At 42.9% G+C, this 26,148-nt stretch overlaps 1 protein-coding gene across 1 annotated transcript; it reads left to right on the top strand.

The window, feature by feature from the left end:
- Positions 1–3,713: 3,713 nt before the first annotated feature.
- On the top strand, positions 3,714–8,260 carry SLITRK1 (SLIT and NTRK like family member 1). Its single transcript, XM_033147871.1, has one exon. It carries the CDS (start codon positions 4,802–4,804, stop codon positions 6,875–6,877), a length of 2,076 nt encoding a protein of 691 aa, XP_033003762.1. The 5' UTR covers positions 3,714–4,801; the 3' UTR covers positions 6,878–8,260.
- Positions 8,261–26,148: the final 17,888 nt, after the last annotated feature.

Raw genomic sequence — 26,148 nt, 5'->3', positions numbered from 1 at the left:
TGCCCATAAAACCTCATACTATTGTCTAGATCAGAATGAGCTATGCACATTGCTTAAGTGAAAAACAAATCTTTTCCCAGACTGTACTTAGCTGCTTGCTTTGCCTCCAGCTGAACAGCCCAGGAAGAAAAGTGTTATGCAAGTTTTAAAAAGAAACCAGTGTTCTGTGGAAAAAGTACTAGATCTATGCCTGTCTGCAGTTCTTTGTCACATTACTGCAGCTTTTAAATTGAGAAATCCTTTCTCAATGTATTAATACTTATGTGAGAAAAGGGCAGCATGAATTTTTACCTACCACGTGCCCACTAAGGGTGCTGTGCTGAAAATGCTTTGATCAATTTAATATTCTGTTCTATAACTTGTTGGCTGCCTCATTGCCCTTCTGGTTTCCAGCGTCAAATGTGTCAAGACAGGGAAAGGAATTTACTCAGCAAAAAGGTCAAATTAGTAAAAGTGCAGCACTATATTGTATATTGATCACAACAGCTAATTTTCAGTAGTCTAGAATTGTTATAACAATGGCATTTTATGGAGCCACTGAAATTCATTCTGGCAGCAAAGTTAATGCTGAGTTTGGAAGGAAAGCAGTGCTCGTTCTTGGTCAAATTTGATCACCTTCTTGAAGTTATTTTGAGCAGGTTCCTTTTATATATTAAGGATTCTTCCAAACTGGCTACCTGGCACCTGCATATAAAGTGTTGGATCCAGACTAAGAAAACTGAATAAGGCTCCCATTGAAATCAAAGGGAGTTAAGTCATGTCTAACTTGTCCTGCTGATTTCTATGGGATTCAGACATAATTCTGCCCAACTTATTATGGATTCAATCACAACCTCTATTTCCAGTTCAACCAGAGCAGATATAACAGAACAGAAGTGGATCCATTTGTTCACTGATCTCTATTGAGATATGTATAACACTGAATATCACACTTTTCGTTTCCAGTGTTTTGGTCAACCAGATGTCTGTGGGAGTTTATATCTGGAGTATAAACAGAATGGCCATCCCCTTTATTAATATTTTCTTCCCTAGGCTAGTACACTACACACCAGTATTGCATAACCTTTTGTGGACTCCTGTCTACTTCATCAGATGGATGGAGGTTTGTCCTGATGATTTATACAGGTGTGTGCAGATATATTTAGGTGGGTTTCCTTTGATCATCATAGCTAAAAGCAAACTGCTGTTGATAGTCCTCCCTGAGGTTGCCTGTTTTTAAAGCCACTTAACGAGGGCCCATCATTCCACAATGAGGACAGTCAAATCCCTTTCCTGATTGAAAAGATTTCTCTTCTCGCTGTGCAAGTCTGCTAGTGGTGGCACTGAAGTTCTCCTGTGGTGTTGGTGGCCCCACAGCCGGAAGATGACACAGCTGCGCATTAAGCCTTGTCACCCCCAAGGCAACAGCTGTTGAGTGAGGCCATACCTTTCTGTTTTGCCTTAGCTGGCAAAACAGATTGGGCCATCCCTACTGAGATCAATGGGATTTACTCCTTTGTAAGTGTGAAGCAAGGAGATTGCTGTCTGGCTGCATTACCACCACCTCCTCTCCAATGCAGTGGGTGGGGTGCCTGAGGGTGGGGAGATGTCACCCAAGGCAGCTACCTCAGTGTGTTTTATGGGAAGACCAGCACTGTCTCTCACTCTCTCACATGTGCATTCCCTCAGAAAGTGGTGGACTCTCCTTTGCTGGAGGTTTTAAAAAAGAAGTTGGATGGCCATCAGTCATGGATGCTTTACTTGAGATTCCTGCATTGCAGGGGGTTGGACTAGATGACCATCAGGTTCCCTTCCAACTCTACAATTCTATGATTCTGTGACTCTATTTAAGCTCATGCTCTTTCCCTGGTCTCACCATTGTAGCAAAGCCCCCCAACAAGACTGCTAGAGAAAAGTCAAATAGCCCAGGGATTTAGCTCAGGCAAATGATGGTGCCCCCCCCCCCCGCCTCTGTTTGTGTGGTGCATGTTTAATGCCTTCTTGGCTCCAATCTCCCTTTCTGCCCCCTTTCAAAGTTCTTTATTCAGGCTTCCCACTCACCCCACCCATCTTACACTTCTCTAAGCTTTCCATAGGTTCCCAGAGCGTATTTTGTGTAAACCTCTCTGGAAAAGTAAATATACCCTCCCACCCCCTCAAAATAATAATAATAATAAAAAATACCAAGCCATACCCTTATCCAGACTCGAGAGCACTGAAACGAAGTCAGATAAATTATGGCGAGCAAAGAAAACGACTCGATGGCCTTACTGCCGAGCCAGATTCTCTTCTCTTTATTTAAAGCTGCTTTAATGGTCTCATTTACATGCAGTGATCCCTCCTTTGCCTGGTTTTCTTTCTTTATTTTTTTTTGGGGGGGCGGCTTGTTTATTTGCAGGGGGAGGGGAGAGGGGGGAGCTCTTGCCAGTCTCCTTGTCATTCCCAATTTCATGTTTCCTCCCACATCGACTCTAGTTTGGAATGGTGTCAGGCAGTCCTATTGGAAAAAAATGCATTCTGGTGAGCTAAAGGGTGGTGGGCGTCTGACTTCAAGTAGGCTACCGCTCAGAAAGGCTCCGCTCGACAGGGAGGAAGGATTCTGATGGCTCCCTGAGCCTTTCCTCATCCACAGATCCTGCATCTCCCCACCCCATCTTTCGGATTCTCTGCATCTCCATCACCACCGCCACCGCACCGGTCCTGCCAGTTGGATGCAAAGTTCACCAATGGAGCCAACGCAATTATGGGACGGCAGATGCGCAAAACCCGGGAGAGGATCCAGCCGCGGACGGGAAGGCATGTTAGCACAGCAGCCCCGGTTCTCCTTTGGCGCAAAGCGATTCGGGAACTGGGATTCCTTTATGCACCATCAGAGATGCAACTGGTTATTTAATTGAGGACATTATTTTCATTTTCATTTTAAGAATTCTCCAGATTATGCAAACACCCCTGGTTTGAACAAGCCCCAGGCGACACTTTTAAAGTCTTTTTAAAATATATGTATTTTCACACCTACACACTGGCAAGACGCTACTTCGGGCAGAATTCTATAAGGTAAGCAAGGTGATTTTTAAATTTATTTTTCAAAGTGCAAAATGGGACAGCAGCAACCTCCATAGAAGACAGTTGTGGGGTGGAAATCATTCCCCCCACCCCTTTTCCCTTCTAGACCAAAAGGGAAGAGGGTCCTAAGTTGCAGGAAGGAACTCGGAATCTCTGTGCAATATTGCTCCACAGCAACAGCCCCAACAGCAACAACAACAACAAATAGAAAAGGAAGAGGGTGACGGAGAAAGAAAGAAAGAAAGAAAGACGCCACAAAGATGCCAAATGCAGCGTGACAACCTCTCTGCTGCGGGGAGGGAGGAAGCAATGCATTGAAAAAATGGCGTGCAGCATAATTACCTCCGATCGCTAGTCGCTTGACACCCTGACACTAATTCGAGTCAAGCCACGCTGGGAGGATAGCGGAGGCTCTCTCTGGCTCTCCCCTGCCCTTTCCCAGAGAGAAAGAACATCGGATCCAGGTGTGACGCCCGCCTGGCGGGGAGATGGAGAGCGAAACAGGAAATGTTCAACTTTCCAGTATTAAAAGGCAGACATGAAAGAATCCATTTAGGAAGGAGCCCTTAGAAGCGATGCACACCAGAATTTCTTTGACGCTTGCCCTGGACGTGGATTGATTTTTCTTTCTTTCTTTCTTTCTTCATCTCTCCCCCGCTCCTCTCCCCCCACCCCGTCTCTCTCTCTCTGCGCCCCCTCTTTCTTCAGCATTCCCTCAGCAGATGGATTTTTGCCACTGCGGCTCAGCAGAGGGTGTCAGATCTTTCCGAGTGCACCAGGCTGGAAAGAGCAGAACCTCTTAGCAACTCCTGCCTTATGTGCGTGAATGAGTGAGTAACTGTGCAGCTCTGAAGACGGGAGAGGGGGGGGAGAGAGAGAGAGAGAGAGAGAGAGAGAGCGCAGGGGAAGACAGGAGAAGCCGAGAGAGAGAGAGAACGCGAGGCAACGCGGTAAGGGGGAGAAATGGACAGACCAAAAACGCAGCGATTGCAGAATTTTTGCAGCGCCATTGGTTCGGCAGCCAGTCGTTAGGTTGGGGCGTGATTTCAGCACCAAGGGGGACTGGACAGCACCCAGAGAGGGGTCTCCTGGGCATCCAGCGGCGACGGCAGCAACAGCAGCAGGGATCCCAGAAGCCGGCTTTGCACGAGAGAAAAAAGCAAGGTCAGTCCGAAGCCAAGCCATGCACACGGGCCGCTCCTGCCGCTGCGCTCCCGGCTCCTCCGCGCTCCTCCTGCCTATGCAGCGGCTGCTGCTGCCAATTGCTAGCCAGATCGTTCCTTAACGCCGAGGCGGCCGGAGATCGACTTCGCTTTCTTCTTTTTTGGGGGCGGGTGCCCCCCCTCTGAGGGTGGAGGTTATGAAGGGGGGTCTCCTACTTCCCCCCCTTCCTGTGCCTCGCAGTACGTGCCTGGATAGTTTGTGGATATGATCGCTGACTGGAGTCCGGGCTGTTGCAGTGTTTTGGGGGGGAGAGAGGGCTAAGAGGAGACCAGGCAGCGCCCCCCACATCCTCCGATTCTCTCCCCTCCCCATTTCATTCCTCCCTACCCAGCACGATCTCTCTCTCTTTCTTTCTCTCTCTCTCTCTCTGTTTTTCTGGCTTTTGCCCCCTATCCTCCCCCTCCCCCTCTTTTTTTTTGGCATCGGTTCGGACACTCCATGCCTGGAAGGAACTTGACGGCGTGAGAGGGGAGAATTTCCGCCTTGCCGTTTCCTCTGTGTGCTCCAGCTCGGGGATGACTCGCTCGGTTTAAAAATGCTGCTTTGGATTCTGCTGCTGGAGACGTCTCTTTGTTTCGCTGCCGGGAATGTTACAGGGGACGTTTGCAAAGAGAAGATCTGCTTGTGCACCGAGATCGAGGGCGACTTGCACGTCGACTGCGAGAAGAAAGGCTTCACCAGCCTGCAACGCTTCTCGGCCCCCACTTCCCAGTTCTACCATTTGTTCCTGCACGGCAATTCCCTCACTCGCCTTTTCCCCAATGAGTTCGCTAACTTTTACAATGCAGTCAGCTTGCACATGGAAAACAACGGCTTGCACGAGATCGTGCCGGGGGCTTTCCTGGGGCTGCAGCTGGTGAAGCGGCTGCACATCAACAACAACAAGATCAAATCGTTTCGCAAGCAGACCTTCCTGGGCTTGGACGATCTGGAATACCTCCAGGCTGATTTTAATTTATTGAGGGATATTGACCCGGGGGCCTTTCGGGACTTAAACAAGCTGGAGGTGCTGATTTTAAACGACAACCTCATCAGCGTTTTGCCTGCCAACGTGTTCCAGTACGTGCCCATCACCCACCTGGACCTGCGGGGCAACCGCCTGAAAACCTTGCCTTACGAGGACGTGCTTGAGCAGATCCCGGGCATTGCTGAGATTCTGCTAGAGGATAACCCTTGGGACTGCACGTGCGACCTGCTCTCGTTGAAAGAATGGCTGGAGAACATCCCCAAGAACGCCTTGATCGGCCGGGTGATTTGTGAAGCCCCTACGAGGTTGCAGGGCAAGGATCTAAACGAGACCACGGAGCAGGAGTTGTGCAGGAAAAACCGAGTGGATTCCAGCCTGGCTGCTCCTCCTGCGGAAGAGGAGACGTGCGATCCCGGGCCCATCCCGACCCCCTTTAAGATCCATGGCAAGGAAGACCCTGCCACCCCGGGCTCTGCTCCTCACGGAGGTACAAAGATCCCGGTGAACTGGCAGATTAAGACTAGACCTACAGCTGCCGGCTCTACCATCAACGTGAAAGGCAAGTCCTCCAGCAGTACACCTTGTCCTGCCACCTGCGTCTGCCACCAGATCCCAGGAGGATTCAAGGTGAATTGCAACGACGGCAACGTCAGCAGCCTGGTGGATCTGAAACCCAAGCCCTCCAGCGTGCACGAGCTCTTCCTGAGGGGCAACAAAATCCACACCATTCGAAAATCCCATTTTGTGGATTACCGCAAACTCAACCTGTTGGACTTGGGCAACAACAACATCGCCACCATGGAGAACAACACCTTCAAGAACCTTTTGGAGCTGGTGTGGCTCTACATGGACAATAACTATTTGGACACACTCTCTAGGGAGAAGTTCAATGGACTGCAGAACCTGGAATACCTAAACATGGAATTTAATGTCATCCAGCTCATCATGCCAGGGACATTTAATGCCATGCCCAAGCTGAGGGTTCTCATCTTGAATAACAACCTTCTGAGGTCCCTCCCTGTTGATGTCTTTGCTGGGGTCTCCCTCTCCAAACTCAGCATCCACAACAACTATTTCCCTTACCTACCAGTGGCAGGGGTGCTGGACCAGCTCACCTCCATCACCCAAATAGACCTGCATGACAACCCATGGGACTGTAAGTGCCCCATTGTCCCTTTCAAACAGTGGGTGGAGATGTTGCGACCCAAGGTGATGATGAGTGACTTGAGATGCGAGACCCCGGAAGAATTCTTCAAGGAGGACTTTGAATCCCTCTCCAATGAGGCCATTTGCCCTCAACTCAAGGTCTTGCCCACCTTGACTTCCTCCCATAAGAACAGCACTGGCTTGGCCGAGACTGGGACACATTCCAACTCCTACCTGGAGACTAGCAGGGTCTCCATCTCGGTGCTGGTGCCTGGCCTTTTGCTGGTCTTCGTCACCTCTGCATTCACAGTGGTGGGCATGCTGGTCTTTATCTTGAGGAACCGGAAGCGCTCAAAGAGGAGGGATGCCAACTCCTCAGCCTCGGAGATCAACTCCTTACAGACAGTCTGCGACTCATCCTACTGGCATAATGGACCCTACAATGCAGATGGAGCCCATCGGGTATATGACTGTGGCTCTCACTCCCTATCAGACTGAGACAGCAGACTGGGGAAATACAAATACAAAAACAAAAAACCATTAAAATTTTAAATCATATTATGGGCAATCAGTTCAAGCTCAGCAGCTAGCAACCTCAACTTCCCTCCAGTGGCTCAAAGCTCCCTTTTCCTGATCTGTGCATTGCTGTCTCGTCCGCTGATGTGAATGGACCACAACATGGGATGGGGCATTGCCCACCTTAAAGCTACCTTCTGGTGAAAAATCACCTACCCACTCACTCACCAAACTGGGGAGAAATGCTGTGAGTGGAGGCCTGCTTCCCCCCCCCTTTTGGCCAAGCCTTCAACTTGAGGCTGTGCTTGGTGTAAAAATGTGCACTGCATAGGCAATGGCAAGGAAAGAAAGGAAAGATAGAATGATCCAGTCAAAGAGGATGGCTCAACTTAGGGGTTAAAAAGAGAGTGAGAGAGTAAATAAGAACACACTCTTCTGCAAGGTGACCTATGACCAGGTGGATCTATGGGCCCTGTGTGTGTATGTGTGTGCTGGGGAGACAAGGGCTCCCCCTGGCGCCCTCCCCATTGCAAACAAAGCAAGAGTGTCCAGTTGCACGAAGGCATGAATGTATTGTAAATAAATGACTCTGATCTAAACAAACAGACAAACAAACCCAAGTTGCTGCATGGTTCGCATGGATACAAACCACCCAGGGACGCTTCAGCCCCCAATGGAAGCAGCGTCCAGTTCACCTCGTCCTCCCTCTTACCTGATAAGTTCCATCATATCAAACTTTCTATATAAAAAATACAGTATAATAAGAATAAAAAAGTGCCATTTTGCCATTATTTTTGTGTGATTGCTAGGCAGTAGAGATCGTCCTTTTACTGTGAAACAAACAAGGAAAAAATGTAAAGATTTTATTTAAGACATGTTTGCATGGCTATACGCTCATGGGTTTCAGGTTTTGCGTTTGGGGGTGTAGGAAAATGAATTACTTTGTTGGGTGGATTTTTTCTGTTTGGGGGAGGGAGGAGGGGGCCAGTTTGCTTCTGGTTATTTTTGAGTTTCCTTTGGAAATTAACATCTCCAATAATGCCTTTCCATCTGAATGTAAAAAAAAAAAAAAAAAATACCCTCAGCATTTTCTCTGATGATTAAAAGTGTTAAGCTATTTTTTAAAAAAACAAAGACATCCCAAGCAGTTAAGCATGTTCAATTAATGCCACTTGAGTGCTTAAGCTGCAAAGTTGAATGGGAGTAAGATTTTTTTGTGTGTGTGCTCTTGTAAATCACACTCTTAAAAACTGGAGGGAGAGAAAAAATCTGAGCTGAGGAGAACGCAAGCGAGACTTAATTAATTATATTCGAGGATTTTATAATGGCATATTTTTCCAGTATTAAAGTGAAAATGTTTTCAAAGCTCAAGTCATTCCAATTTTTTAAACCCACCCCCCACTATCACTTTCTGAACACAAGTAGGATTCCCACCCTTTTAATTTTTTAAAAAAAGTTGGGGGGAATTAAATGAAAGAAAAAGCCTCTTTGCTTTCACTCCAGTGTGAAAGCTGCAGTGTGTTTCTCTCTGGTTCCAAACCATGTCATTTTCACTTAGCAATCCTTGCTGCCTCCCCCTTCCTTCCCCTGCCTTGAATGCAGCACTGAAAACCTTTATTAATACTGGGGATGCATTTGGTGCCAATACTGCTGCTGTGGCTGCACACTGCAGATAGACTGGGGAGGTGGGTGGGAATTTCATTTAATTGACTCTGCCTTAGAACTCTCTCATTAATACGGTACGGTGACCAGACTTCATTGGGCAGCAATTCTTTAAACCCGATGATTGGCAGGCTAGGATGCTGGTGGCAATTGGGCACCAGCATCTGTTAGGGATGGAGATGAGGAGGGGGGCAGTTGAAACCACCTCAGACTAATTAGTGGTGGAATTTCCTAACCCCAGCCCCTCGCCCTCCAGATCTGTACCTTTCAGACTTGTAATAAATCTCTCTTCTTTCTGCCATTCAACTTCGACTCCATCTATTTTGATTTCCCTTGCACAGTAGGCTGGCCCTTAACTAGATAATACAAGCAGAGGCAGGAAGCCCCCTGCAAATCAATTGCAGCTTCCTAGCTGAAGTCCCAGTGGAGAAATGAAAGATTTCAGTCACGTTGCCCCTGGCTTTCTGCAGGCAGAGAATCCTTTTAAAGAGGAAAACACTGGAAGGGACTAAGCACAACTTCAGAAAGAACAGATGGGGATGCTGCGTTTAAAAAGGCAAGAGAGGGGAAGAGAGAAAACACAATTCAGTAATAATGATATGTCCATTTTGTGCATAGGTGGTTTGAAGGGGGGGGAAAGGAAGATGAGAAAGACAGAGAGGCGAACAAGGTTCTCAAAACTGAGTTTGAAAAAAACAAACAAACCTTAAGCTGAAGTGTACAGGGACCTTTGCAGAGGTGGGAACTCAATGATACACCTAGAGCATTTGGGAACTTCTTAAACTTTGTCTTGCTATTTCATATTGTTTGTATAACTTTTTGGTAATAAAAAAATACCTGCTGCTTTGTACAAACTATGGCTACTTAAAAAGACCCTTCACCTTTTTTTTTAATTACTTGGGGGCTGTGATCCAGAATATTCTGTGGGTGAGAGGGGTAAAAATAGTAATTAGTCTGCTCCAGTGAGTTGTTCCTTAAAAAAAAAAAATTCTGCAAACACTCCTTCCTCACCCCATCCAGAGATCAATTAAGCAGATTTTTAAAAAATTGTGTAACAAACTATTTTCTTAATGAAGAAATCATTTTCTTAATTTAAATATAGTCTCTATGGCTGTCTAGCAACCTTAAGAATTTTAGCAACCAAACCGATTATGAATATACAGCAGAGCTAGAAGTGGAGGTAAAAATAGCAACACATCTTATGGAGGGAAGTTCTTATAAGATCTAATCCATACAATTTTATGAACTATAAAACTTAACAGGGTACCAATTGCTTTGCATTTTTACATGACAACAGCATTACGTTGTATTTACCCCTTCCTCTTTTATGCCTAAAATGAAATGAAGCATCATAAGCATGGGTTCATCTCTTCTAATTATATGTTAATTAAAAAAAAACCCTACCGGTATAATGTATTTTAATCACCCTGTAGCATATGCTGACTATTTTCAGTAAAAGAAATATGAATAGCACCAAGTTATTATATAGATTACCAACAGAAAAAATAGAGCTTTCTGTGGTTCAGAATCTGCTTGTTCTATAATTGACTTTTGAAGTTCTTACACTCTTATTTAAGGGTACTTAGGTGAAAATATAAGAACCAAAACTCACGGGTGACTAACTTGCAAAATGCCATAAATTATTATTATTATTATTATTGGATTTTCTCGAGATGATTTTTCTTTTCTTTTGCCATATATGGTCAACACATCTGTGGAACGTGTATAAAATTATAATAGGAGGCAGATATATGGAATAATTCCAGCAAATGAGTAATGAAGGGAGTATTTCAATAGATCTCATTCACATCAATTATTCAATTCCACAAAATGTTTTATTCATCTTGATAAAGTATAACTGCCTCCATAATATTTATGCAACTGGGAACATACGATATAAGTGCCACAACCTGATTAGTCATTTATGTATGCATACATGTTGCACGGTCTTCTGTGTTTCAAGTGTTAAGAGCCACCGTGAAGCTGTAAATATTGTGTTTGCTACGTGAAGGATGCTGCTTCCAGTTGAATCAGTCTTCAATTCGTCAAACTTAAAAGAGATTTCAGTAATACCAGGTACGAAAGCAAGGAGGAAAAAGAGATTGCTTATTTACTTCCATAGCTTGAAATGGAGTATTTTCTGTGATACTGTGGAGCTAAGAATAGGCCATAACTTCATCTGTTGCCATAGGAATGTATGCTTGAATGTATATGGGCATCTTACATGCGTATTTATTAGAAAGCTGAATGGGATTTATCCTGTGCAATGTTACAATTTGAATTGACTACGATATGAATTAGAGGTTCCTTTTTGAGAAGCGCTGCTGCCCAAGCTTATTTCGGTGCATACCCTAGATTCTTATTTTAGTGTTGAGTTCTGCTTATAGCAGCAGCATGATGGATGGGTTCTATATATTTGGTTGTGGAATAGACAACGATATGATCACATTGGAAACAGTTGAGTATGGGTGGTATCTGAAGCTTAACAATGAATGGATGGGGGAAAGGACACAGTGTGGAAGTAAAATATTGTGAATATGTTGTGCTTTAGGTATTGAAATAAATAGCTAACTCGAAAAGAAAAAATCAGCACTGGCCAAACTCTTCTCCCAAACAAGAAATAAATCATCTTGTTTTCTTTAAACCTTGGTCCAGATAGACTTCATTAATGCCAAAATGCTTAATGAGAGCTCACCAAACTGAGCCTCGTTTGGTTAAAATACTGGCCGGCTGTTGCCATTTCATCTGACTAGTCCCTTTGATGAAGAAGCACCCTTGTGGTTCATGTTAATTATATCAGCTTTAGGACACTCTTAATTTTCAAGCTGTTCCCTAGTAGTGGTTTTACCTACCCTGAACCATTTTGTTACATGTTCATAGGAGAGAGGCCCTCACATAGGTGGGGCTTGCAGGGCCAGCTGGATTACCAGTTTTACTTGTAAACTTGGCCTTACAGTGAGATGTGGAACCTGTGGACCTCTGTATGTTATTGGACTCCAGCTCCTAATAGCCCTAGAAGCAAGGCCATTGGTCAGGGATTATGGGAGTTGTGGTCCAACAGCATTTGGAGGGCTACACATTCCCAATCTTTGCCTTGGAGAAGACCCAGGCTAAATTCCTGTGCACAATATCACTTCAGGTTCAGTCTTCCTAAAAACCTCAAAACATCTAAGTTTGTTAATTTGTTTGGTCATCAGGCAAAGCAAGGATTTGCAAATCTGTTTCAAGTTTTAATATGGGACTAAGAGTGCAATATTAATGCACATGTTGATGTTGTTGACTGAGGTGGTAGGATCATGCTTAGTTGTGTCTTCACCAGCCTACATCAGCAGAGAGATGTGGCACCAGTTGTGGGCTCTTCCTAGGTTGGTGGAAAACTATCCCCCACCCTAGTTCTTTCAACAGTGGCAGAAGTAACAATTCTGCAAAATGTGGCATTTTTGGTTGGGGTGTTGGCAGATTTGGACCCACATGATCCAAAACCCTGTCTGTGTGGATTTTCCAAAGGATCTCAGATCCCTCATCTACAGGAGCTGGTGTACTGAAAAATTGAAATAAACTTCCTCTACCTCTTGCCCTGGCCAGGGCAAGCCAGCAGAACCTGCAGTGTAGCAGTAGACCCATCACATCATTGTCCCTGACCCTACTTCATTAGCTTCCTCCACCCAGTTACCCAGGGTGCTTCAGTAGTTACCTTCAAAGGCATAGGTAGTCAATGTGGTGCCCACCAGATATTGCTGAATCATAACTCCCATCATCCTGGACCATTGGTTGTGCTATTTGGGGCTGATGGGAATCGTAGTCCAACAACATTTGGAGGGTGGATAGCCAACATGGTACCCTCCAAATGTTGTTGGACTACAATTCCCATCAGCTCAAATTGGACAACCAATGGTCCAGGATGATGGGAGTTATGATTCAGCAATATCTGGTGGGCACCAGCTTTCCCCTCCGTTATCTCTTAAATTACTCTTTCTTCTGTCTGAGAGTCAGAATTGGCTTTAATGGACTCAGTCTGATGATCAGGCTTTGCTTGTATTCCCTCTGCTCAGCATAAGAATTGGATCAGCTGAAATGGGGCATGTGGCCCACAATGTTATGCTGAGAAAGGATGAAGGAAGCTCAAGCTGCCACTTGCTATAGTTATTGTTTTAGGTCTTGAGGATGCAAGTGTAAAACAACAGCAGCAGCCAGACATGAGATGGAATGCTGATCCTCAGGCTTTTTTATGCCGTTCCCCACCCCCACCCCAAGTATTTGCAACAAGCAATCATGTTTGATTTTCTTATGTTATTGCCAAAGCAGGGACCTCTATCATCAGTGGATCTTGTACTTTCAGCTTTGTCTGTGGAATCTAACTCCCAATGTGATCACCTACTGGGAAGCATGGATGAGCCAGAGGGCTTAAAACCTGGAAAAGAATCACATGGAGGGACAATTTGTTTGAAACAGAGCCTTCATATGTGGCCTATATAAGTAGCCATGCTGACCTATGTACTGTATATTCTGGTGTATAAGACTACTTTTTAATCCAGGAAAATCTTCTCAAAAGTTGGGGGTCGTTTTATACGCCAGGTGGAGAATCTGTGGTCGAGTATATCTCAAACTCTATATTTTAACTGGAAAAGTTGGGGGTCGTCTTGTACGCCCAGTCGTCTTATACGCCGGAAAATACGGTATTTGATTTTGGGCACTATGGGTGCTCCATATGTAGACAAAACCTAACATTAAAATAAAAGGGACTTAAAACTTTGCTTGCATTGGGCCGCTTCCAACTAACAGTTGTATTAGCCTAGGCCAGTTGAATGAGTCCCACTGGTGCAACTGGGCTGTTCTTTCCTCTCCACCTCCTGTGCCCTCTGTGCTCCCCTCCAATCAGCTCTGTGGGCTTGGGAGAACCCCCCAGAACAGTGTATAGGGGTGGAGAGGGGGAGATTCTTCCATCTGGCAAGCAGAACAATTGTAATAGTGCAACATTTAATTCCATCCTCTATGTCTAGGCATATTCAGGGTGGGTGGGAGTTTTCTTCATCCATTTGTGTACCATTTATTTGAGCCTCAAGATGTTTCCGAGCAGCTGTAAACCAGCTCAGTTCAAACTGCAACCTTCCATTTATGCTGTTTCCTCATGAAAAGAGTAGCTCCATCAGTAGTGTAAGCCTTGAATGAGTGGCACGTGTCCATGTTATGGACATATCACAGTGGAGCAGAGCAGTTATATATGCTGACAATTCTTTGCTCAAAGTTGGTCCCTTTGAGAGGCTAATACAGTGCTCTAGGCTAAACTGTGCTAGGTCTAGCATCAACACTGATTCTAAATAACTCACTATTTCTCTTTTACCAAGTGGATAAAATAAAAGTGCCTGCAAGGGGTGGGGGTGGGGGTGGGGAAATGTGCTAAAAAGGTGGTAGCATGGGACACTTCTTATATAAGATATCTGCAATACCTTTATTAGGGACAACCAAAATGTCACAAAATAATGGAAAGCTTTCATGTTCTCCAGAAGTCTTCATGAGGCAAAATGTTTTGCAAAGCAGAGAATGAGGAGGGGAATAATAATAAAAATGAGGGGGGGGGGAGAGACTTTAATACTACAGTCACTTACTAGGGAAGAAGCTGTAATGAGCTCAATGGGACTTAGTTCTGGGCAGATGTGTACAGGATCGTGCTGCAAGATCCCACAGAGTTCGAATTCTCCTTTGCTTCTCCCAGTGTGCCCACTGTGCTCTCCCCATATGAGCTATGGAGGGTCGGGGGAAACTGAAGAGCAGGTTTAGCCTGTACACATTTACTGTGTGAGTGAAGAGAGTGGTAGTTCTGTTGCACAGCCAAAATTCACTAGTGGAAGCATTTCATTGGATTCTGCATTCAGTCAGTCTCACTGAAGCCAATAGGCTGTGTATAGGGGTTTACTATAAAGTTGCCTTTGACATTTGATATATGGTGTGCTGGGATTCATGTCCGAATGGCCCTGCTAGCTTGATACAAAGCATTGGGTGCTATCTGAGTTTTGAAGCATTTTGTTTATATACCAAAGTGGATAACTTGGAGCATTGGTGTTCCACTTCTGACATACCATGGGCAGGGTCACTGCAGTTGTTTTGGAACTGGATTTGAATCTGATGAACCAGTGGTAAATGCTGGACAAAATTCTGGCTTGTGGGCTGAGTCTGACCATTATTTTTCTCCTGCCATCATTATGCTGTTATTCACTAACAGCGCACTGCTGTGTACATCATCAATGTGTTGTAATGGGTAGAGTTGCCTAGGTCAGGAAGAGGAAACCTTTGGCCCTCCAAAATTTGTTAGACTACAACTTCTATCATCGATAGCCATTGGCCATGCTGGGTGGAGCTTGGGTTGATGGAAATGGGAGTCCAACCACATTTAAAGAGCCACAGCTTCCCCATCTCTGACCTAGGGAGACCTGGTGTTCAAATTCAAGGTCATTGTTGAGGACCACTGGGTTCAGTCATTGCCTTTCAGCTGAAGCCAGCTCACTGTGAGAAAGGGAAGGGATACAAATAAGGTTAGTAAATGAACCTTCTGAATCCCAGCAGGGGGGAAGCCACCAGAGATTTGATTTGCACTGGATAAACTGTGGAAGGAGAAAGGATTCATGCTGTGTGTAACGTGAGAAAACGTGCTGCTTTGTAATATGTGAAATGGTCTCATAAGGCAGTTCCATAGATCTAAATCAGAGCCTGTTTTCATAAATGATGCTAAGGATGGATATTTTTGGTATGAGATGCATTACTTCTGAATGTTTTTAATGCAGCTGAGTGAGCAGAAGGGAGTCACTTGGAAATAATAAAAAGGAAATGTTCATTCTAGCCACTTTAAGATTTTCAGTCAAATTATAAATATGAAAAATGCACCGGGATGTGGGGGAGATTTTAGGCATCATTGTGTCCATAGCCGCGGGACGAGAAAAGACATGATCTCACTTGTCTCAGAGTAAATTGGGAGTTTCATAGGACAGAGTTCCATAGACAGTGACCAAGAGCCCAATGACTAGCATTCCCCAGACTTGTTGGATCAGAGCAGACCTATATTATTATTATTATTATTATTATTATTATTATTATTATTATTATTATTATTATTATACCCCGCCCATCTGGCTAGGTCCCCATAGCCACTCTAGGGCTGGGGATAAACAGATTGTTGGATGCTTCTAGGTATAGCAGAAGAGGATTGGCAATCACATGAGCATACAGTACACGGCCTACAGGACCATCTAAGTGGGGAAGACATAGCCACTATGTGGAGCTGCCTTGCACCCTGCCATCTATGGACTGGATCTTGGAAAGGATTTAGATGTTTTGATAAGATTCGAGGTTAGGTATTTGGCTTCTCCAGAGAAATGGTGTCTAGTAACTGTGCTGAGAAAGATCTTTGTTTGGGGCACTGAAGAATCACTGCTGGCGCCAGTTATCATTCATTATCCTGCTCGGTGGACCAATGGTCTGAATAAATATACAAGGCAACTTCATATGCTCACTCACTGCATTGCACCAAGACAGTGAATTAGATTTCATCCTGTGTGTTGATTATTATCTTATTGCATAGCTCTGATTCAGCTCTTGTTCGAGGAACCCTTGTACTTTTTTACAATTTTAAAAATGCTTCCATCACTGAGATGCAAAATCCAGAATCTATGTGTGAACAACTCATATACGAAAGCCTGTGACTTCGGGGACATAATTTTGCTGCTTTCAGTAAGAATTTGGATTTGTGGAAATGTTGTGTCAACAGCAAGGAATTCGTGATGATAGCCGATAATGAAAAGGATTCGGTTTCCATTTCGACTGCATTAACGTTGTAGCAGCTTGTCAGAATTGCAGAACAGACCTCTTATTACACATTGGCCAGCCATACAGAGGGAAAAGAGATGATATGCCAACATCTTCAACAGTCAATTTCTGAAGATGTGAAAAGTGGCGGTGAAATTTGGAGGGGCTAAAGCAGAAAGCATTGGTATGGGTCCTGATAATATTGAGTAGGAATATAAGAGTCCATCTGTATGGACCAATGGTACATCTAGCCAAGTATCCCAGTGTCTAGCTAGAAATTGTTGGGATGCTCACAAGCAGGACTCCTTCTCATTGCCCTTGTTCAGGACCACCATTTCTTTTTCTTTCTTTTTTAATTCAACCAAATTCTACTTAGAGTTATGGATGGGCAAATTTGTGAATTCCAGTTTCTCTATCTATTTACCCATCCCCAATTATACATTCTCTACATTTCTGTAACACTTTGCAACTAAAAAAAAAAAAAAAAAAAAAAAAATCTACATGAAAATTCACCATCATTTTAGTGCAAATTTCAACTGTGCCTCAGAGAAGTGCAAATTTCAAAGGATGGTTGTGTTTCAGTTCACATATTGTTTCCTAGAATGTGAATTAGGCAGGTTCAGTGACTGAAGTGTGAGCTGAGTCAAATTTCATTCCCTTCCTTATCGGCAGACCCACTCTAATCAATGGTCCCAAAGTAATCATGTCCATTCATTTTAGTGGATTTGCTTTATTGCTAACATTGGATACAACCCACTGCCTCTTAACAGTGGCATAGTGGAGAGGGAACACAAGGGACAGGGGTGGCCCAATATATTTTGGCACCAGGGACAAAGTGTCCCACGCCCACCCTTGTGCTGGGGGGAGGCGGCATGAATCCTTGCATAGCCTTGTCACTTTGCAGGGGGTGGGCAAACTCCTCAAGAGTTTTCTGAATCCCCCCCACCAAATTTAGGTGAGAGAGAGGTGTTCCACAAGGCTTTGCCGTTGGTCTCTTTCCTCCCTGGGGCAGGGGAGACCAGTAGCTATGTGTTCCTTCTCCAGTGGTGGCAAAAATGGTGAGGTGCACACCTGTGAGGATGATAGGAGCTGTGGACCAAAAATCTGGGGAGGAAATATTTGCTTCCTGACTCAGAGACCAGCTGTTACTCCCTGACTAGGCAAAGGCAACATTTAATTACCCAAGTAGCCAAGGAATTGCTGTTTTTTAAAAAGTTGTTGGTTTGAAAGTGATGATACTTGTTGAATGAGATTCCAAAGCCTCTCCTGTCTCAACTAACTCTTCTGTATAATGGTGAACGGACAGCCTTTTCTTACAGTTCTGAACAAACAAAGGAAGACTCTCAGTGAATACAGCTGTGGTGTTTGCGTATCCCATTTAAATCAATCTCTAGAATTTACATGAATGAAATTGAAATCACATTTGTGCTTTACATTTGATTAAATCCCACAGGGAATTCCATACTTCCCTTTTCATTATGTTCTATGAAGAGTGTTGATTTGCCATGAACAAAAATAATTCAAATTTCCATTCCAAATGGATCTCATTCCTTCACAAATAGCGAGTTTTAATTACTTTCCACTGGTGTTTTTTTTTTTTACGCTATGAGTCAGCCACTCTGCTTGAATATCATTTTCGTCATCATGCATTTGTGCTCGTAAGTTTCTGTACATTTATTAACATTCTCATGGAGTTATTCTCCCAAATGGTAAAATAGTTTCAGTTCATTAACTTCCCTCTGAGTTTGCCAACCAGCAGCAAGCAGAGTTTGCAAGCTTGAGCTGTATGGTATAATTTGCGGAACAAGCCATTTGTCAACGATTGCATAAACCCATTTGGGGAAAAAATTCTCTGAAACACTATGGTATTTTTTATTTTTTAGCAATTTCTCTGAATTGTTAAATGGACATGCAGAAAATAAATTACATTATGGAGATAGGTTTCTGGAAACTATGAAGTGGAAGGTGTCCTCTCTCTCAGAAAACTATTTAACTGAAGCATACATCATAATGTAAGATGTTGCAGATGAATATGTGTGTAAGAAGTTTCAAACATGAGTTCACTAAACTTGCTCAACTTCAATGCCATACTTATATCAATCATAGTAATTATTATTACTTTATTTTTTTCCAAAACACAGAAACATTTAAGTGTACAAAAATCTGGAGCAGATTAAGTGGAAAAAGACCAAAAAGTGAAGATGATTTGCATGGTATATAGAAAACTGCCTTTTTCTGGGCTTGACATTCGGGCTATATAGCTCAGTATTGCCTCATACAGGGAGGAGAAATAAAAATTCTTAGCGTAAACTGTAATTCAGGATAAACAAATTTGTCAATTTTAGTTTCTCATTCTTCCTCTCTTATCCTTCATCCAGTGTTTGGGCGGGTCATTTTTTGGGGGAGTCTGACAATGTCTGGAATATACCATGTTGGCTTCCCCCAGTGAGATTTCCAATGCAGGGGGTATTTGAATGTAGATCGAAGATGATGTTTGTGCCTGTAGTGTCAGATGAAGTGTGCTTGACAGTACCCAAACCAGGGAAGACTTCAGTCTTTCGAAATTGAGCAGCACGTTGTGTGAGCCCAAAATTTCACAACATAGATTAGGTTATATAATTTAAGATAATGTTATCTTCTTGAATTTTTAACTCTTTCCCCATAATAATATTTATATATCCATATACAGGTGAAACTCGAAAAATTAGAATATCGTGGTAAGGTTCATTTCTTTCAGTAATTCAACTTAAAAGGTGAAACTAATTTATGAGACAGACTCATGACATGCAAAGCGAGATATGTGAAGCCTTTCTTTGTTATAATTGTGATGATTATGGCGTACAGCTGATGAGAACCCCAAATTAACAATTTCAACTTTGCTGTTTTCATCAGTTGTGTGCCATAATCATCACAATTATAACAAATAAAGGCTTGACATATCTCACTTTGCATGTCATGAGTCTATCTCATATATTAAATTCCAGTAGCTAATGAAAACAATTGCTTACATAAATGGGACTTTTCCACGATATTCTAATTTTTTGTTTCACCTGTGTGTGTGTGTGTGTGTGTGTGTAAAGTTTGCCAACAGTGAACACTGTATAAACATAGGCAATGTGGAAATATAGACCAATTTAAGCAAATACATCCAAAATAGCACAGTAGTATCTTGGGGATCAATAGGTTGATGGAAGTAGCTGAAGATTGATGGAATGAGCTGTGTCGTTTACCTTCGCCTTTGTGTTCTTCCCCTCATTCTGATGTGCCTCATTCTGATGAGTTGAATTTTAGATTGTAAATGTATCAAGTGAGGGACCTGCTACCTTGTTGTTACACTGTAAAAATGGGGGCAGCCAACATGGTGTACTCCAGACGTTGTCAGTTTCCCGTCAGCCTCCACTCAGCATGACCCATGGCCAGGTATGATGGGAGTTGTCGTCTAGCAATAACCAGAGAGCATCATGTTGGCTACTCATGTCGTAAAGCATCATAAGCAAGCATGGTGCATTGTTGTGGTTGTCAGGTTTATTGCAGGTGCCATGTCTTTTAGGTTTAGCAGCTGCTCCATCATTATATACATACTTCAGAAATGCTAATATGTGCATGTGGAGTTTTGAATACCCGTTGAAACAAAGCCCACTTTGATATAGTGAGTTACTACTGCTTGCTGATCTCCTGGCAAGTTGCACATGGTTTCAAGGTACCCAGGTAACCTGTTTGCAACATGCATCACCAGCTGGTGAGTGTCTGGGGAGAAATTACTCCCACATAGAGCTGTCATGAGGACACACTGCAGTTTAGCAAGCTAGAAATATCTGCTTCTACAACACTTCCCTTTGCTGGTTGAATGCTACACTTCTCTCTCTCTCTCTTAAACTGAAAGCTGATCCTATAAACTGGGGGTGCCAAATTATCAGCTGAACTGTGGAAGGAATCCTGCCACAGCTGGCAGGCACCTTGATGTTTCATCGCCAATTGCTGTGGATCAAGCTACCCTTTGTTATTGAGTCTAATGCTGTTGTGGGCAATTATCACCCCATTCATTTGTATTTAATTACAGAATAACCCAAGTGTAATTGAGAGAGAAAAAATTAACCTGTCACTTCTTAACATCTCTGTAATGTATGTATTGGGGAAATGCTGAAATGAATATTTGAAAGGTTTCAGCCACTATCTTAGGAATAGGAATAGGAATAATTTATTATTGGCCAAGTACATTTTCCAACATACTTGGAATTTGTTTCGGCTACATTGCAATGTAAACATACAGACACTGTTCCTCTCACAATACAAAGAAGTAAAGAAACCCCACCCATATTTTACCTCCCCTTAAGCTATACAACTACGAATTTAACAATTTAATGGCACAAGGGAAAAAACTATTCTTGTGCCTGGCCAATTTTGTATATGAAGTCCTGTAGCGACGTCCAGATGGAAGTAAATCAAGCAGATGATGACCGGGATGTAAAGGATCTGCTACAATTCTCTCTGCTCTCTTCCTTACTCGGGTAGCATAAATTGTCTCTATTGAAGGCAAGCTAACACCAATTACCTTGTATCCAAAACAAGTTTAGCTTGGGGACTGGGAGGAATTAAGTCCTCAAAGTTTTCAAAAATGGTTTATGGAGCAGTGGAGGGAATTAAAGCATTGTTGCCTGGCGTGGGCATGGAAGCAGCCAATGTCCGTCCAGACTGCAGACCAATGCACATCCAGTGGGGCCTCAGATTGGCCCATTTGAAGTTGGGTTCAGATGTGAAGTCCCACCCTGAGATTGCTCCAGTTGGGGAATTCCCAAAGGTCCAGAAAACATGGGATGGCGGCGGAGGGCAAGCGGCAGCAACTACCACCCACCTGGCAAGGGTGAACATCCATTATTTGAACTCTTTGGATATATTTGTTGTTGTTTAGTCATTTAGTCATGTCTGACTCTTTGTGACCCCATGGATCACCCCATGATCTGATCTGCACATTTGTCTGGGTGGATTGTATCAGGTGATTCCCCTTCAGAAACTGAATTCACCAGATTCTTTCCTCATCCCTAGATTTGCATGTGATTCAAACTATGGGTAGCAGAGAGTTGAGAGATGGTAGACTTTTCTGCTTTTGTTATTTGCAGTGGAATCCTCAGCATGTCTACTCAAAACTAAGTTCCGAAATGGGTTTAGCTCCTGGCAGACAGTATAGGAGTGGAGCCTAATTATCTCTAGAACAAATTATGGCTTTTTCTCTAAATCAGTTGCTAAAGATGCCATGCTCCCCTGATATGCCCAAAATTCAAACACTGCTCTGTTTTCTGTCGGGTAAACCACTACTGGAATGTGAAACCTCAATAGACTCCAGATTCTTCCATGCTCTGTCCATGACCAAACTCATGCCATCACTTTCCATCCACAAACGATCAAGCTCTCCCTGGCTTCACCCTTGTCCCAACCAGATTCTGCAATAGCCCTACATGTCCTGTCATCTGGCCCTTCTCAGAAGATCAGTAATTAATGCAATCAAATGTCAACAGCTGAAGTTCTTTTTTTCCCCCTGAGTAAGCCAAAATCAGGGTTTAGCAGTGAACTGGTGCATTTCAGAAAGCTTTCATGCTGATATGATAAACTGGAGACCAACAGGGGTTTACTACAGGTCTATGGCATTGTAGTTTCTCTTGGAACAATAGGCAGGAAACCTTTCTAAATACCTCAGTAATATCCTCACCACCTCCACTGGGCAGTTTAAAAAAGGCAGGTTGGCAAAGTATGTGGGTTAAATAATGAATGAAATTAATATAGTTCTTTGTTTTAATTATGCGCTCATAACTGATGAGAAAACAAGGTCTTTTGTCTCAAAGCTCTTAAATATGTAATAGCCTCAGCCTTCCTTAACCATCTCTTTCAGACTATTGAAATATGAATGCTATTACTCTAGAAAATCTTTTTGGGGGGTTGTTCTTGTTCCTCAGTAGATATGTTAAATACTTTTTTTAAAGTTATAATGAAATAAAGAAAATCACTACATTTTGGGAATGCTCCATGAATACCAATTTTCTAGTATATGCAGAACTGCTATATATTTTTCAAAAGTTTCAATTATACTTTTTTAATAATAAAAAAACTAGTGACTTTAGTTGAAGGGGATTAGAGTAAATGGAAAATATGAACTTCTGAAACTAATTTCCAGACCTAGCTGGTGCAGAATCTGACTTCAGATGCCTTTATATACACATTTCTGTTTCTCTCGAGGGGAGCAGTGGAATTCTGCCCATTCCCTTTCTTTTCAAAACTACCTGCTTATTAAATATCAGACCTTCTTTTGAGATTCTAATTTAAAGCACTCCATGTCTCCAATTCTTATCCCATTGAAGTTTATGGAGAAAAAGCTATTGATTTGATGATCAAAGTGCCCATTTGGTACTGTCTTTCTTGAGCCTCGTAAATGTTCTGATGTGCATATGAAATGTCTGCAAGATCAGAATTTCCATATATATATATATATATATATATATATATATATATATATATATTCAGTAACCAAGCAGGATGTAGCCAATTCACTCATCTATATATACAGTATATGAATTAGCTATATCCTGCTTGGTTACTGAATCATTCATTAATGGGCAATTTCAAGTGTCCCACAGGCTCTTTGAATTTTGTATAGACATTATTCCTTTTCAGAGCTAACTAGCATTGCATGCACAATCAGGGTTTGTGCAAACCATAGTTTGCTCTAACTGTATTTGGAAACTGTGAAATAGTGCTAATTACAGGTGGGAGAAAAGCTGGCAAACACACAACACCAACTGTTTATGCTGACTCTGTGAAAAAAGAAGAAGCCTGTTCCACTGTCTCTTTTATGCATTTTTGTGTCTTTATATTACTGTTTTGCATTTGATTTGTTTTGCTTTTTAAAAAAAAATGTTTCTAGCCACCTTTAGCACTCTGCTTTTAACACAATAGGAGCAGGATAAAAATGATGCTAACTAACTAAACCACATTGAGATTCAAAATGGAAAGGAGTTGTCTACACAAGAGGAGGGAAGGGGAGGAGGACATAAGCCTACTAACTACCAACTCCCATCAGCCCCAAGCGAGATGGCCAATGATAAGGGATTGTGTGAACTGCAGTTCACCAACATCTGGAGGGCCACAGGTTACCCACCCCTGCATTAAAGTGGTTAATTGTCATGGATGCTTTAGCTGAGTTTCCTGCATTGCAAAGGGTTGGAGTAGATGACCCTTGGGGTCCCTTCCAACTCCACAATTCCATGAAATAGTGGATTATCTGGCCCCAGTCTAATAATGGAAGACAATAATGCATAGCAACAGCTTTCCAAACACAAATTCTCCATAATACAAGCACAGAAGGCTCTTGCGTACATGACAGGGGAATCATTCATATCCAGCCTCTAGGACTGCACATATGGCAGTTTTGCAACATTCACACATTGCTAAACACATGGTCAGCTCTGTCACCCATTGACAATCATAGCCATCCATCTGCTAAGAGGAAAAGTTTCATGTCTGTTCATCAGCAAGTGGCACAGAGGTACTCTACCCTGACAGTTCTGTAGAATGGGGTGCCTGCATTCATAGGTTGTAGAGACTGAGGACTGAATACATGTCTTAATAGAATACAGGGCTTCTTCCAAAGAAGGCAGCCTGCTATTTATGCTCTCCTCCAATACCATGGACTAAAATAAATCAAAAGCAGAGAGTGTAAATGCAATATGACCTTTACATCACAGACAGCAGCCTGCTGGAATAAAAATAGTACAAAAGATCCAGATGGGACCGGCCACAGTTCACTGAGCAAGGTGGTCCAAAATACTGGTGCAGCTACTGAGAAGACCCTATCTCTTGATGCCATCAACCATGCCTCCATGCTAGATGGGACAGAGAAGACTCTTGTGCTTCTGATCTCAGGGAAAGGGTAGAATGGTATAGGAAGTAGCAATCTTCCAGGTGTTCTGGGTTTGAATAGTAATCACACTAAGTTGTTCTCTGATATTAAAATTGTATTCTGACATCAGTACACTTTTCATTCCTTCCCATCCCCATTTAATATTATTAGCTAATGCTGATGTAGTGTGTGTGTGTGTGTGTGTGTGTGTGTGTAATTCCCATAATAATATAAAGACACTGAGTATATGGTAAGGCACATTCCAGTGTAGGAGTAGAATGTGACATGGCAACATTCATATCAATGTGTGCTTCTTATGAATATGTAGTTTGACCCTAAATGGGGTATCTGTTAGGGAATTTATGTCTTAGAAAGAAGGAACCCATTTCTGTAAAGCAGTGGATTATGCCTGAGCTATATTCCACTCCCACCATTTTATCGTGAAAATTATCCATTTTATAGTATGCTAGAGAACTTTCTGGGGTTTAACCAGGCAGCAGTTGTCTGGTAATAGGGGGAAAGAGAGAGTGAGAGGAGCTACACACCAGAAGGAGGCAGTGGAGATGAGGAAAAAATAAAATACTTCACATGAACAAGGAGAGGATTATTCTGGCTGCCTTGCAGAATAAACTATTTCTAAATTGGTGCTGTTTAGTTGAAATGTTCTCCAACACTTATATCCTGATTATATGCATTTAGTGGGAAGTCAAAACAAAAGGCTGGGTTGATATTTCACTGAGCACAGACCATATGCTGGGAGGAAAGGGCAAAAAGAAAATGTGCCAAAGAATGGCATAGGCCAGTAGAAATTTCTGAGGATTTCAGGATATGAGGGTTGGCTTACCGTACTTAAAGATGTGGTGGCCGAGGATAGAGTTTTCTCTTTTCTTTTTATGCATTTTTCAAAAGAAAAGCATTGTGAGCCATGATCAGTGGCTGGTGAGTCTTTCAACCTCTCTGAAACCTTCTGACTTCTTTCTAGCCCACTCACCAGTAAAAGAACATGAGTTATTTCTCTGTTTTGACCAGAGGAAGGGGATGGGGAAGATGGAAATGAAAATTTATCACAGTAGTAACCCCCCCACACCCACCTCATGAAAGCAAATTAGGTTTGGGTTTTGTGACTGTAGTGTATATCTCTGTGTATAGATATGTATTCGATGGATGTAAACACATTTTCCTGCTTCAACAACAACAAGAAGAAATGTCCAAACAGGGCTGTATCTCAGGTTTGCTGTTCAGAGACCTTATGAATTTGAGTGACTGAATGTATTGATCCCTCCTGTCAGTTACAAAGAAGTGTATTCCACTAGAATGAGAATCATAGTCCTCCGTATTTCAAAACACAGCTGAAATATCAGACTACTGAAATATGTCCTAAAATGTGTCCCAAATCTTTTCCCTATGCTGGCAACATTCAAGATGTAGCAAACAGAATGAGCTAAGCCATTTCATACTGAATCCTACTTTAAGATGTATATTGCAGAGCAAAAGAGAGATCATAATTTGGAATGTAGCAATTCCCAGAACGCCAAGGAAAGCATTGGCCAGTTCATACAGCTGGTGCCCTCCATTTGATGTTCCTAGATCATGACCAACCCAGGGTTGTGCAGAACTATTATTTCTCTCTCTCTCTCTCTCTCTCTCTCTCTCTCTCTCTCTCTCTCTCTCTCTCTCTCTCTCTCTGTGTCTCACACACAGCTACTGCAAGTGTATGCACTTTGTATGTGATGGGCCATACCTTGGTTCCAGGCCACCTGCTTTGCATGCAGAAGGTCCTAGTTTTAATACCTGACACCTGCAGGTAGATCTAGGAGATACCTCTGTCTGGAACCCTGAAGAGCCACTGCCAGTCATCACAGACTATACAGAGCTAGATGGTAATGCAAATCACAGCAGCCACATA

Source organism: Lacerta agilis, chromosome 4 (assembly GCF_009819535.1).
Source record: "Lacerta agilis isolate rLacAgi1 chromosome 4, rLacAgi1.pri, whole genome shotgun sequence".
Lineage (NCBI taxonomy): Eukaryota > Metazoa > Chordata > Lepidosauria > Squamata > Lacertidae > Lacerta > Lacerta agilis.
The sequence above is the reverse complement of the archived record's forward strand: the minus strand, read 5'-3'. Positions and strand labels throughout refer to the sequence as shown.

Coding starts and splice junctions, on each gene's coding strand:
- SLITRK1 (XM_033147871.1), top strand. CDS start 4,802: ATGCTGCTTTGGATTCTGCTGCTGGAGACGTCTCTTTGTTTCGCTGCC.